The 12,705-nt window shown below is 35.4% G+C and overlaps 3 protein-coding genes across 4 annotated transcripts; 1 reads left to right on the top strand and 2 right to left on the bottom strand.

Annotated features, from left to right (window-relative positions):
• Nucleotides 1-67: 67 nt before the first annotated feature.
• On the bottom strand, nt 68-3,069 carry LOC123914144 (rust resistance kinase Lr10-like). 2 transcript variants are annotated; one of them, XM_045965160.1, is made up of 3 exons: nt 2,673-3,069; nt 1,971-2,600; nt 68-1,629 (listed from the first exon to the last, which is right to left on the bottom strand). In XM_045965160.1, exons 1-3 carry the CDS (start codon nt 2,764-2,766, stop codon nt 545-547), a joined length of 1,809 nt encoding a protein of 602 aa, XP_045821116.1. In that variant the 5' UTR covers nt 2,767-3,069; the 3' UTR covers nt 68-544. The 2 variants fall into 2 exon arrangements, with proteins under 2 accessions (XP_045821116.1, XP_045821114.1); XM_045965158.1 differs by having other exon boundaries at nt 1,971-3,069.
• A 2,209-nt stretch (nt 3,070-5,278) lies between these two features.
• Nucleotides 5,279-8,909, bottom strand: LOC123914143 (rust resistance kinase Lr10-like). The gene is made up of 2 exons (XM_045965157.1): nt 7,963-8,909; nt 5,279-7,498 (listed from the first exon to the last, which is right to left on the bottom strand). Exons 1-2 carry the CDS (start codon nt 8,756-8,758, stop codon nt 6,414-6,416), a joined length of 1,881 nt encoding a protein of 626 aa, XP_045821113.1. The 5' UTR covers nt 8,759-8,909; the 3' UTR covers nt 5,279-6,413.
• On the top strand, nt 8,840-12,038 carry LOC123914140 (rust resistance kinase Lr10-like). Its single transcript, XM_045965155.1, has 3 exons — nt 8,840-9,967; nt 10,061-10,087; nt 10,671-12,038. Exons 1-3 carry the CDS (start codon nt 9,166-9,168, stop codon nt 11,768-11,770), a joined length of 1,929 nt encoding a protein of 642 aa, XP_045821111.1. The 5' UTR covers nt 8,840-9,165; the 3' UTR covers nt 11,771-12,038.
• The last annotated feature ends 667 nt before the right edge of the window (nt 12,039-12,705 follow it).

Genomic DNA, 12,705 nt, shown 5'->3' with positions numbered 1-12,705 from the left:
CTTTTTCAAAGAAAGATGTGATTAGCATGTATAGACTATTGCTCCCTCTGAGTCTCTGACCTTATTCACAAACAAAGGTCAACATAATTTTTTTACTTAAAATAAAAGCAGATCTCTGGGTGATTGATATGAAACGAGTCTCTCAAAAGAATATGGCACACTATTTTCTCAAGGCTTTGAAAAGTTCCGTTGGACCTTGATATATTTGCGCACGCGTTGTCAAATTGTGGAACTTGCTTTGTTGTATTCAGAATATGAAGGAGAGATCAATTGCATGATGAGAGGGGAGATATCGAGAAAGTCTTTAAGATTGTTCATGGTGCAAGTTGTAATAGTTTACATTGTACTTAACATGCATGTTGTAAGTGTATGTAAAGGTGATATTTTCCAGATTAACATATGTTAATAAAAGTGAAGAAAAAACTAGTACTTATATAATCGTGTACCCTTTAAGTCTGTGATAACTGGAAACAATAGAATTAGTTTCTTTCATTTTCATGCTTATTTATTGCACTTCCACTCCATATGTAGCTCATGATGAAGGCTAGTTGTTGTCGGATTCATTTGCATCAGCTGACATCCTTTGCCATGTTAAGAGAGATTCAGGATCAGGAGGAAGGTGTTGAGGCACTTCATCTCCTTCAAGCATATCTATCACTTCATTCATTGAGGGACGATCATCTGGTTTCATTTGTATGCATTTCAACGCAATCACAATCATCTTCATTGCAATTTTCTTTTCCTCCTCTGTTCCATTGTTTGTATCTATTGTTTCCTCAAATTGATCATAAATCCATTTAGCAAAGTAGTCTTGCCAATAATTCTCTATATAATTTATGTTCTTTTTCCTACCTGCCATTTCCATTAACATCATTCCAAAACTATAAACATCAGCTTTGTGTGAGAGGTTTCCGATGTTCTTGTACAACAACTCAGGAGCCATGTACCCCATTGTTCCTCTTGCTGCTGTTAAAGTCAAAATGCTTTGATCTATTCGGTACAACTTTGCCAAACCAAAATCGGATATCTTCGGGTTGAAATTCTCATCAAGAAGAATGTTATGAGGTTTTATGTCAAAATGTATGATTTGCATTTCACAGCCTTGATGTAAGTATTGAATTCCACGAGCAATTCCAAGAGAAATGTCATAGATCTTATCGTAGCTTAATGAGGATGAGTTTCCTTGCTCTTGTGAAAATGTGTGTTTATCAAGAGAACCATTTGGCATAAATTCATAGATCAGAGCTTGCTTTGTTCTTTCGGCACAAAATCCAATTAGCTGCACCACATTGACATGATGAATTCTTCCAATTGTTGCAACTTCGTTGATGAAGTCTTGTCCATTGGTTTGAGACTTGGTCAATACCTTAACAGCTACTTTGCGTTTGCTTCGAAGCTCTCCTTCATAGACAGAACCATAGCCTCCTTCACCCAACTTATTCTTGAAACGTTTAGTCATTGTTTTGATTTGGGAGTAAGAGTATCTAATGGGCATGAAATTGTTGTGAGTTTGGATAAAATCTTCAACTGTGTCATATATGGATTGATGCTTTTTTCTCCATTTACATATCAAGACCAGAACCACAAAGGGTGATCCAAGAACAAATTTTCCAACAATCCATAGAAACACTGTGCAAATAAATCAAATTTTTAATAAACAGATAATTCTAATCCACATTACAATACTATCATATTAATAAATCAAAGACATTTGGGTTGTATACTGATACACTTGCACTGACTTGGAATAGTCGGATTCTTTACTGGAGTTAATTGATGTCTATGTAGCATTGCATATGTGTGTACTTTGCATTAGTGGTCTTAGGTTATGTTTTCTGTGTTATGTGTACTTTCATATTCGGTTGTGCCTCACATGCATCCCAATATTCTCAGTAGCATATTGGGCGGTTTTTCTCTCAAGTAAGAAAGCAAAAACGAATAAAAATAGCATAGCAAATATTGACACTTACGCATGGGTGTCATATCAATGCAGGTGAATGCTGTTTGGTAGAGAATGCAGAGGAGTGGCAATCGTTGTTTCCTTTTCCCTTCTCGATCACTCTCTCTGTCTTGCTTCTGCTGCCCACAGTACGGTCGCCAACGAACCTCAATTCCGTTGACATACTCACTGTGAACATCCTTTGGATACCTGCATTTCCTATTGCATTTCACCTTTTCATCCCACTTTTTTACCGTTAACTTCATCTCTATTCTGCATGACTCTTCTATGTTTTCCACAACAAAATTTGTTCCGTAGTAATCATTCATAACAACATATGAATAATACTGCTTTTCTTCGCCACCACACTTTTCTAAAGAAATGTCCCTATAGCCATAGGCATAGTCATCTACAGCTTTCTCGCATCTCAAAACCACCATGTAATTCCGATCATCATCAGCGGTAATGAATGAGATGTTTTCATACGGAAGAGAAAAAGAATTGATGGCAGGGCAGTTATTATGAGGACTAACTCCGGTCATTATGTAACGGAATGAAGAGGAGGATGAATTAGAAACTATAATGGCCCTGGCTTGACGTTTTCCATAGTTGAAGTAAATTACGGATTTGTTGTTTTCACATGTTACTTCGAATCTAGGATTCACACACCCATATCTAAATGGTGTGGTGAATATTATTCCGCAGGGGTGTTCTAATGCATAGGGGCATGGATCAGGGAACTGCCAAGAAAAGATAGAGTCACTTATAATTAATAGCAATAATGCGGAGACAGCTAAAATGATTAGTCCCGCACACGACACAGCCATTCTGATTGATTTTCTGGGTTTGGTTGGGTGAAGAAGATCGACCTTGCTGCAACCTTCCGTGTCAGTCACGGCTGGATTATTTGATTTCAGTCACAGCTGACTTCAGAGTTCAATAATGCCTGATGGGTGGGGTCCAATTCTCACTTGCAGGTCAACTCTTACTCTTTCCATCACTCATATTTGATCCTTAAGGTTTGGACACTATTTAAGAAACAGAAATATTATTCCGTTTTAATTAGGGATATATATTGAAAAATTAGTAAATGTATATAGTAAATTTGTAATGAGAGTTATATTTATTTACTGGTGAAAGATTTTTTTTCCAGATGAGATTTAAAACTTTTTTTCAAACAGAAGTGTGAATCAATCATGCCGGTGGTAAGCTGCAATAGGCCAATAAGTTTTACTGATTTTTTAGATGGACATGATGAATGATCGATCAGTCATGGCTATTTGGCTAAAAAAACCTCATCCCCGTGTTCTTGTTTTGCTTCTTAACATAACTCGGTAATGAGTTATGTTAAAATCGAAGTGCAGATTCCATCTGTAATGAATTTTTTATAATGAATGTTAAGTCGAGTATTACACATATAAACGAGCACACCAAGATATATAATTCAATCACTTTTCACTCCTTGATCACATACTGACTTGAGTGTTGAAGTGTTAACATGTTTTGCAATATGTTTTCCACCATGTTCCACAGTACCAGAAACTTATTGTCACCTTCAAGTCTCACCATCAGAGTTATCTCATTCTGATCCGGTTAGAATATGTTGATTATTTTTTAATTAAGTTATCATAAAAATCATTTTAAAAAATACAAAAAAAAAAAAACCCAATCGTGCTCATTGTTGGTTCTAATTCTAAAAATTGACTTTTACGTTTGAATTTTAACTCACTTTTATATTTAACTTCGATGCAATTTTAGTCGTAATCAATTTACTTCAAATCATTTTTTCTCACCGAACTAAACACACACTTACTCAAGGCCTCTGACCCTCTATTGTACCAAAAATAAAACACACACTTACTCCGGGCTCCGATTGCAAGGCAGGTGAGTGCAGCATCGAAGAGAATGCATATGAGTGGCAATCGTCGTTGCCTTTTCCCGTACCAGTAACTTGCTTCCTCACAGCGCAATGGTCGCCAGCGAAGCTCAATTCCGTTGAGATATTCATTGTGAACCACTGGATAGCCACACTTGCTGGCCTCTAATTGTTTATATCGGTGTATTAAAAAATTTATATATGTAAAAAAATTAATAATTTTGTTACTACTAAAAATATTTTATAACACAAAAAATAAAATATTTAATAAACACACTCTTAATTTTGTAAATAATTTGCGGTTGATTGTAAAAAAAAAAGAAGCAACATTAAAAGAAAGTTTTTTTCCCCAAGAAAATGTAAAGTTGATAATGATATTAGATTGAAGATGTATTTTAATGTCATTGATTAAAATATATTTCTTTTAGATGTTATTTACTATGATGACTATTTTCTATGTTATTTACAATTTAAATAGAGAATAACTTTTAAAAAAAAATTATATTTTCATTAAAGATCGATTTTAAATTTTCAAACGGGGCCTCCAAATACTCGGGATCGGCCTTGCTGCTATTACATTTCACCTTTTCATCCCACCTACTGATCATTACCTTCATCTCTACTCTGCAAGACTCTGCTATGTATTTCACAACAAAATCTCTGTCTCTGTGGTAAAAATAGTTCACAACAACATACGAATAATATTGCTCTTCCTCACCATCATTTCCACCACCACCACCACACCTCTTTGAAGACATATCCCAATAGTTGCTATCATCTACCGGTTTTTCGCATCTCATAACCACTATATATTCAGAAACAAAAGGATCGGTGAAGGAGACATTTTCGTACGGAAGGGAAAGGGAATTGATGATAGGGCAGTTATTATGAGGACTAACTCCGGTCATTATGTAATGGAATGAAGAGGATGATGATTTAGAAGCTATAATGGCACGGGCGTGACGTTGGCCATAGTTGAAGTACATTACTGATTTGTTGTTTTCACATATTACTTTGAAAATGGGATTCACACACCCCTCTCCAGATGATTCGTTGAATATGACTCCGCAGGGGTGTTCTAATGCAAAGGGGCATGGTTCAAGATATGACCAACGTACGCGAAACACAGTTATTGATATCAATATTACCAAAGCAATGAGAATGATTAGTCCCCGGCACGACACAGCCATTTTGATTGATTTTCTGAGTTTGGTTTGGGGGAAGATCTATCATCCAATCTTCCGTGTCAGTCACGCTAGATTATTTGTCACAGCTGACTTCGAGTCAACTACATGCACAGTCCAATAATGCCTAATGGCTGGGTCCCATTCTCACTTTCAGGTCCAATTCCATCACCCAAATTTGATCCTTAAAGGTTTGGACACAAATTAAGAAATATTATTACTCAAGTGTAATATCTTGAATATATATAGATAAGATAAATATTCTGGATTCATTAGGGATTTCTTTAGAAAAAAATCATAAATGTACTAGTATCTAGTAAATTTTTCATCGTAAAATATATATATTATACATAAGATAATTACACACGAAAATAAAAGGTAGACGGCCAATAAGCTGTGCCGCTAAACCTTTATGTATAGCAAAACCCAATCTTTAAAAAATAGGCTTAGGCGACACATAGGATTAAAACCTTTTTTTTCCAAACAGAAATGGGAATAAGTCATGCTCATGGTCAATGTAAAGCTGCACTAGGTCAATAAGTCCTACTAGTTTGTTAGATGGGCATGATGATTATCAGCAATGGCTCTTTGGTTAAAAAACCTCATCCCTTTGTTCTTGTTCCGCTTCTTAATTGCAGTTGTAGTTGCAGTAGCAGTTGCCGAAACTGTTAACTCTCATAACCAATGTAAAACAAGTTGTGATGATATTCATGGACCATTCATAACTATGTGCCGGGATTTGAAATTATAGCAGTGGATTACATGTTATCAATAGTTTGAACTTTGAACACCCTTGTTGTCCTGCACCAAAATCCAAAACCTTGTAAGCCAGATTGTAGAAACTGTAAGCCAAAAGGTGGGCAATGCAAGGCCAAAAGAAACACATCTCAACACAAATTCGAATGCATCAGTATCATTAAAGGCATGATTTCTTCTATATCCTTTCACAAATAAAGTATGATGTTATGTGTGACCAAAGATATATGTTAATAAAAGTACCACAACTCAATAATTCAATGGCCATTACACGATAACCATGAATCACTTACCACAACGTAGAAAGAAACTTGGTAGTAGACAATCATTCCACTCAATCATTGCTCACATTTCAACAAATTCATTCACAAATATATGGTCAATATGAACCAAGGGGCTTATTTTTACCTAAGTGACAATAATTTTCATATTAACAATCATTCCATAGCATGCATGTTATAATAGTTTGGACTTTACATGCATGTTTCTAAGTTAATATATATGTTAATAAAAGTAAGGAAACAAAAATACATGAAAAATTCTAGTACTTATCTACTAGTACCATTTAAGTCTGCATGATAATTTGAATCAATAGCATTAGTTTTATCCATTTTCATGCTTATTGCATTTCCACTTTTTATGTAGCTCATGATGAATGTTACTTGTCATCAAATGCATTTGCATCTGCTGACATCTTTTGCCAGGTTAAGAGAGATTCAGGATCAGGTGGAATCTGTTGAGGCACTTCATCTCCTTCAAGCATATCTATCACTTCATTCATTGAGGGACGATCATCTGGTTTCATTTGTATGCATTTCAACGCAATCACAATCATCTTCATTGCAATTTTCTTTTCCTCCTCTGTGCCATTTTTTATATCTATTGTTTCCTCAAATTGATCATAAATCCATTTCGCAAAGTAGTCTTGCCAATAATTCTCCATATAATTTATGTTCTTTTTTCTACCTGCCATTTCCATTAGCATCATTCCAAAACTATAAACATCAGCTTTGTTAGATATGCTTCCGATGTTCTTGTACAACAACTCAGGAGCCATATACCCCATTGTTCCTCTTGCTGCAGTTAAAGTTAAAATGCTTTGATCTATTCGGTACAACTTTGCCAAACCAAAGTCGGATATTTTCGGGTTGAAATTCTCATCAAGAAGAACGTTATGAGGTTTTATATCAAAATGTATGATTTGCATGTCACAACCTTGATGTAAGTATAGAATTCCACGAGCAATTCCAAGAGCAATGTCATAGATTTTAGTGTAGCTTAATGAGGATGAGTTTCCTTGGTCTTGTGAAAATGTGTATTTATCAAGAGAACCATTAGGCATGAACTCGTAGATCAGAGCTTGCTTTGTTCTTTCGGCACAAAATCCAATTAGCTGCACCACATTAACATGATGAATTCTTCCAATTGTTGCAACTTCGTTGATGAAGTCTTGTCCATTGGTTTGAGACTTGGTCAATACCTTAACAGCTACTTTGCGTTTGCTTCGTAGCTCTCCTTCATAGACAAAACCATAGCCTCCTTCACCCAACTTATTCTTGAAACTTTTGGTCATTGTTTTGATTTGAGAGTAAGAGTATCTGATGGGCATGAAATTGTTGTGAGTTTGGATAAAATCTTCAACTGTGTCATATATGGATTGATGCTTTTTTCTCCATTTCCATATCAAGACCAAAACCACAAAGGGTGATCCAAGAACATATTTTCCAACAATCCATAGGGACACTGTGCAAATAAATGAAATAACAGAGATTATTGTAACCCAAAATACAATACCATATAAGTTTGTTTATCATGCATTGAAGAATGTTGAATATTCTATTGACTTTTTTTTGTAAGTTCAAGCTTTTGGTGTTCAGGTGACAAAGTATTAAGTAATGCATAACCGGTCGTACAAATAAAGTAGTAGTATGTCAAATGTGTTCATAAAAAATCAATACATATGATAAACTTGTCTCTGGCAAAAGAAAAATCATTTAAATTAGTGTCGAAAAAAATTCTCTAGGGACATGAATATATATTTTTTTTATACGAACTAAAATTAGAAAAATCATATATATATATATATATATATATATATATATATATATATATATATATATATATATATATATATATATATATATATGAACAAAATGTACCCCTGGAACACATGTTAACATAAAAATGTAATAATTTAGTTGACGTACGCATGGCACGTAGCATTCGAATGCAGGTGTCTATTGTATGACGGATAATGCAGCGAAGTGGCGATCGTGGTGGTTTCCTTGTCCCTTCCCCATGATTGTCTTGCTGCTTCCCACAGCGTCTTGGTTGCCAACGAAGTTCAATTTCATTGAGATACTCACTGTGAACCTCCTCCGCATAACCACACTTCCTCTTATCATTACATATCACCTTTTCATCCCAATTACTTATCATTACCTTCATCTCTATTCTGCATGACTCTGCTATGTGTGTCACACTCAGACTTTCTTCTCCGTCAATCTGCATAACATATGAATAGAATTGCTTTTCCTCACCATCAATTCCACCACCACCACCACACCCCTCTGAAGAAATACTCTCGTAGTAGTTGACAAACTCTACTGGTTTTTCGCATCTCATAACCACTATATATTCAAAATCATAAGGATCAGAAAAGAATGAGGCGTTTTCGTACGGAAGAGAAAATGAATTGAGGATAAGGCAGTTATTATCAGGACTAACTCCGGTGATTATGTAACGGAAAGAGGATAAATTAGAAACTAGGATGGCGTTAGCCTGACGGTCACCATAGTTGAAGTAAATTACTGATTTGTTGTTTTCACATATTACTTCGAAACTGGGATACACACACGATTCTCCAAATGAATCGAATAAAGATTCGTTGAATGTTGTTCCGCAGTGTACTGATGTAATGAAGCATCCACCTTCTAAGGTAATCATAAATATCCATATTACAAAGGCAGCAAAAATGATTAGTCCCACGCCCCACATAGCCATTTTGATTGATTTTCTGGGTTTTTTTGGTTGGTTGGGGGAAGATGGAGCCTTGCAATTTTCGGTATCTTCTTCTCCACTCAGGCAGTCAGTGCTGCCTGGCTGGACTTATTCATTTCACTGACAGCTGACTTCAAGTCAACCAACCAATTTTTACTCATTCCATCACTCATATTTGATCCTTTAAAACACAGCCCGCTGATCTGTCCAAGACTTGACCCGTGTCTCTGCTCTCTAGTAATTTGAAAGACTTAGTATATTTAGTGAAATAATTTAATTTAACTAATTTAATTTTTCCCGGTAGATAATTCTGACCTTTATTCAAACAGAAGTGTGAATCAGTAAGCCGCTAGGTTTGATTTAGTGGTGAGAGATTTTGGTAGTATGCATGAGGTTCTAGGTTCTGAGTCATGCTCATGGTCAATGCAATGCTGCACAAGGTCAATAGGTCTACTTATTTGTTAGACCACCATGATGATGATTATCAGTCAGTCATGGCTATTTGGCTAAAAAACCTCATCCCTGTGTTCTTTTTTTGCTTCTTAACTACGGTTGCAGTTGCAGAAACTAGTTCCCATGATGATGACCAATGCAAAGAATCAAGTTGTGATGGTATTCATGGACCATTCATAAGATTCCCCTTCAGACTCAAAGGAAAACAGCCAAAATGGTGTGGCTATAATAATTCCTGGTTTGAGTTGTACTGCACCAACACCAACCAAACAGTGCTGAAACTCCCTTTTTCTTCTAAAACCATCATCAAAACTATAGATTACACTTCACAAATCATTACAGTGTCTTATCCTGAATTCTGCCTTCACAAACAAATTCCTAATTTCGACATATCCTCATCTCCCTTTCAGTTCAACTATGAATTTGGACTCAAAGAATATGCTTTATTCAATTGTTCAAAGACTTCTCAGAGAAACACAGATCACATAATAACATCTGGAAACTTTTCTTGTCTAAATGTTCCGGGATTTGAAGTTATAGCAGTGAATTCGGAATCATCAATAATCAGGACACCCTTGCTGTCCTGTACCAGAATCCAAAGCCTTGTATTGTTGCCTAATTCTTTGTTTAAAAGCAACGTTGATGCTGGTCTCAATTGGTTCCAACCAGACTGCAGAAACTGTGAACGAAAAGGCGGGCAATGCAAGGCCAAAAGAAACACATCTCAACACAAATTTAAATGTATAGGCATCCATAAAGGTATGGTTTCTTTTCTTCTATATCCTTTCACAAAGAAATTATGATGTTGTATATATAGTTGTGAGAATCTCATATCTTCAATTCTATTTGCAGGTTCATCAAAAGTGAAAGTGATTGCTGGTAAGCTTTTCAAAGCTCAATCTTGTTTGGCATAATGGAGATACAAGTTCTACAATTAGCAAACTTAAATATGCAAATTTACTTCCTAAACTTACTCAACTGAGGTTCAGGTTGCAAACTTATGTGTACCATGTTAGCTCTTATTTGGATAAACGACTCAATCAAGTGCTTATAGTATAAGCACTTACAATATACATGCTTATGTATAAGCTATTTTTATAAAAAAAAAATGTAATAAAGTCAAACTGTTTTAATTATGGTGATATAGGCTGTTTTCATAAATTATCATGGAGAGCATATAGAAATAAGCTGAAAACAACTTATTGATATCTTTAAGCTGTTTCTATAAGCTCTCTCATACATTCTCACAAGTGCTTATTCCAGTATATAAACTTGAATAAGCTAAATCCAAACATGTCCACCTTTTTCTTATTAATATGATCCATGTTCGTAATATTCAAGGACATGTACTTGTATTGTATACTAAATAAATTGAAACACAAAAGTGCGAGTGAATGATAATTATACGTAATTAAGTTGCCTATTTACTTGTAATTGATTTGTTTTGTAATACTGTGTGTAGGTGGAATCATAGGCCCATTTTCTCTGATATTTGTTGGAGTCACAGCATATTGTATCTATGTAGCTTTCATTGAAAGGAAGCATTACATAAGAATCAAAAAGTTTTTGAAAGATTATAAAGCTCTTAAACCTTCCAGATACTCATATGGAGATATTAAAAGAATTACAAATCAGTTTAAGGAAGAACTGGGGCAGGGAGCTTTTGGTTCTGTCTTCAAAGGAAAGCTATCAAAGGAAGTTCAGGTAGCTGTTAAGGTCCTAAACACTTCAACAGGAAATGGCCAAGAGTTCATCAATGAAATGGAAGCAATGTGTCAAATTCACCACGTCAACGTGGCTCGCTTGGTTGGCTTTTGTGCAGACGGGAACAGACAAGCCTTGGTGTATGAATTTCTACCAAAAGGTTCGTTGCAGAAATTCATATCATCTGCAGACAATAAGGATGCCTTTTTAGGTTGGGAAAGGCTACAACACATTTCTCTCGGTATAGCTAAGGGAATTGAGTATCTTCATCAAGGTTGCGATAAACGAATTCTCCATTTTGATATCAAACCTCATAATGTATTGCTAGACGACAATTTCACACCCAAAATTTCTGATTTTGGTTTGGCCAAACTTTGTTCCAAGGAAAAAAGTAAAGTGTCAATGATCACGGCTAGGGGCACTTTGGGCTACATTGCACCAGAGGTATTTTCTAGGAACTTTGGCAATGTATCCTATAAGTCAGACATTTATAGTTATGGAATGATGCTTCTTGAAATGGTTGGAGGAAGGAAAGTAACCGATGTCACGGCCGAAAACAGCAACCAAGTTCACTATCCACAATGGATTTATAATCTTCTAGAGAACAATGAAGATATAAAAATCCACATTGAAGGAGAAGAAGACACTAGAATTGCCAAGAAGCTATCAATTGTGGGACTTTGGTGCATTCAGTGGCATCCGGCGAATCGTCCGACCATGAAGGCTGTTGTTCAAATGCTGGAAGGAAATGGTGAGAAGTTAGAGATGCCACCTAATCCTTTTGCCTCTGCATCGGCTACCAGAACAGGTGCTAGACATCTGAACTTGGAGCTAGATGTCATCTCAGAAATAGAGTGAAGATGGGAACAACAGTATTTACACTGTATTATAAATTACAGTTTCTTTAAATAAATTTTATGTGCACTTATATCGACCGTTTCTATGGACTTCAATATTAATATTAGTTTCATGTATCTTAAAACTTAGGGTGGAATTTTTAAGGGACGAGATTCATGTGAATATGAAGAAGTTATGTAATGAGCTTAAGCGCAGATTCCATTTGTAATGAATTTTGTTTAATAAATGCATAGATCATTTCAAATAAAATCTGAGTTCAGTTTAACTATGTTATTTGCTTTATGAGCACAGGCTGTTTTTTTGGCAGACCATCTTGTAGACTTGTACAGGAGCATGCCATTTGTATATCACTCATTGATTCTGAACAATTTGTCAGAATGTTTCTCCTGGTCCTTGAAAGGTTTCTTTACATCGGTGTACTTCTGATGCAGCACAGGGTTTTAATATCAGTTTTTAGAGGTAAACTAGCAGGGAAAGTTTTTGTTGTTCTTGTTCTTGGTGTAGCCTCTTATGTCTTAACTCTTTTTAGCATGAATACTAATTCTGGTTAATACATTTTTATCCTGCTGATACCAGCTCTGCTCGGATGTTGTAGCTTGTCTACGTCGCTTGTGTTCGGTGTAACTATGATATGTTGATCATCATGTACTGATCATCAAATCATTCTTTTTAACTTGCTGTATTGCTACTAACTTGGTTCCTCATTTATTAGGTCATTATCATTTCACTAGAGGCTTGGATTGATCTTTACTAGAAAGGTTTTGTTCCTGAATATTCAAACTGTGAGACAGATTCTTTGAATGTGATTAAGGCAATGTCTATGCCTCACACTTCTCAAATAATATTTTGGGATGGTATTAGAGATTTGCAAAGCTTTAAGTTTAGACTCTATTAATTATTTTATGTTTAGAATAGTGGTTACCAATTAGATCTTC

The sequence above is a fragment of the Trifolium pratense genome, linkage group LG3 (genome assembly GCF_020283565.1).
Source record: "Trifolium pratense cultivar HEN17-A07 linkage group LG3, ARS_RC_1.1, whole genome shotgun sequence".
NCBI lineage: Eukaryota > Viridiplantae > Streptophyta > Magnoliopsida > Fabales > Fabaceae > Trifolium > Trifolium pratense.
This window is presented reverse-complemented; position numbering and strand designations above follow the sequence as displayed.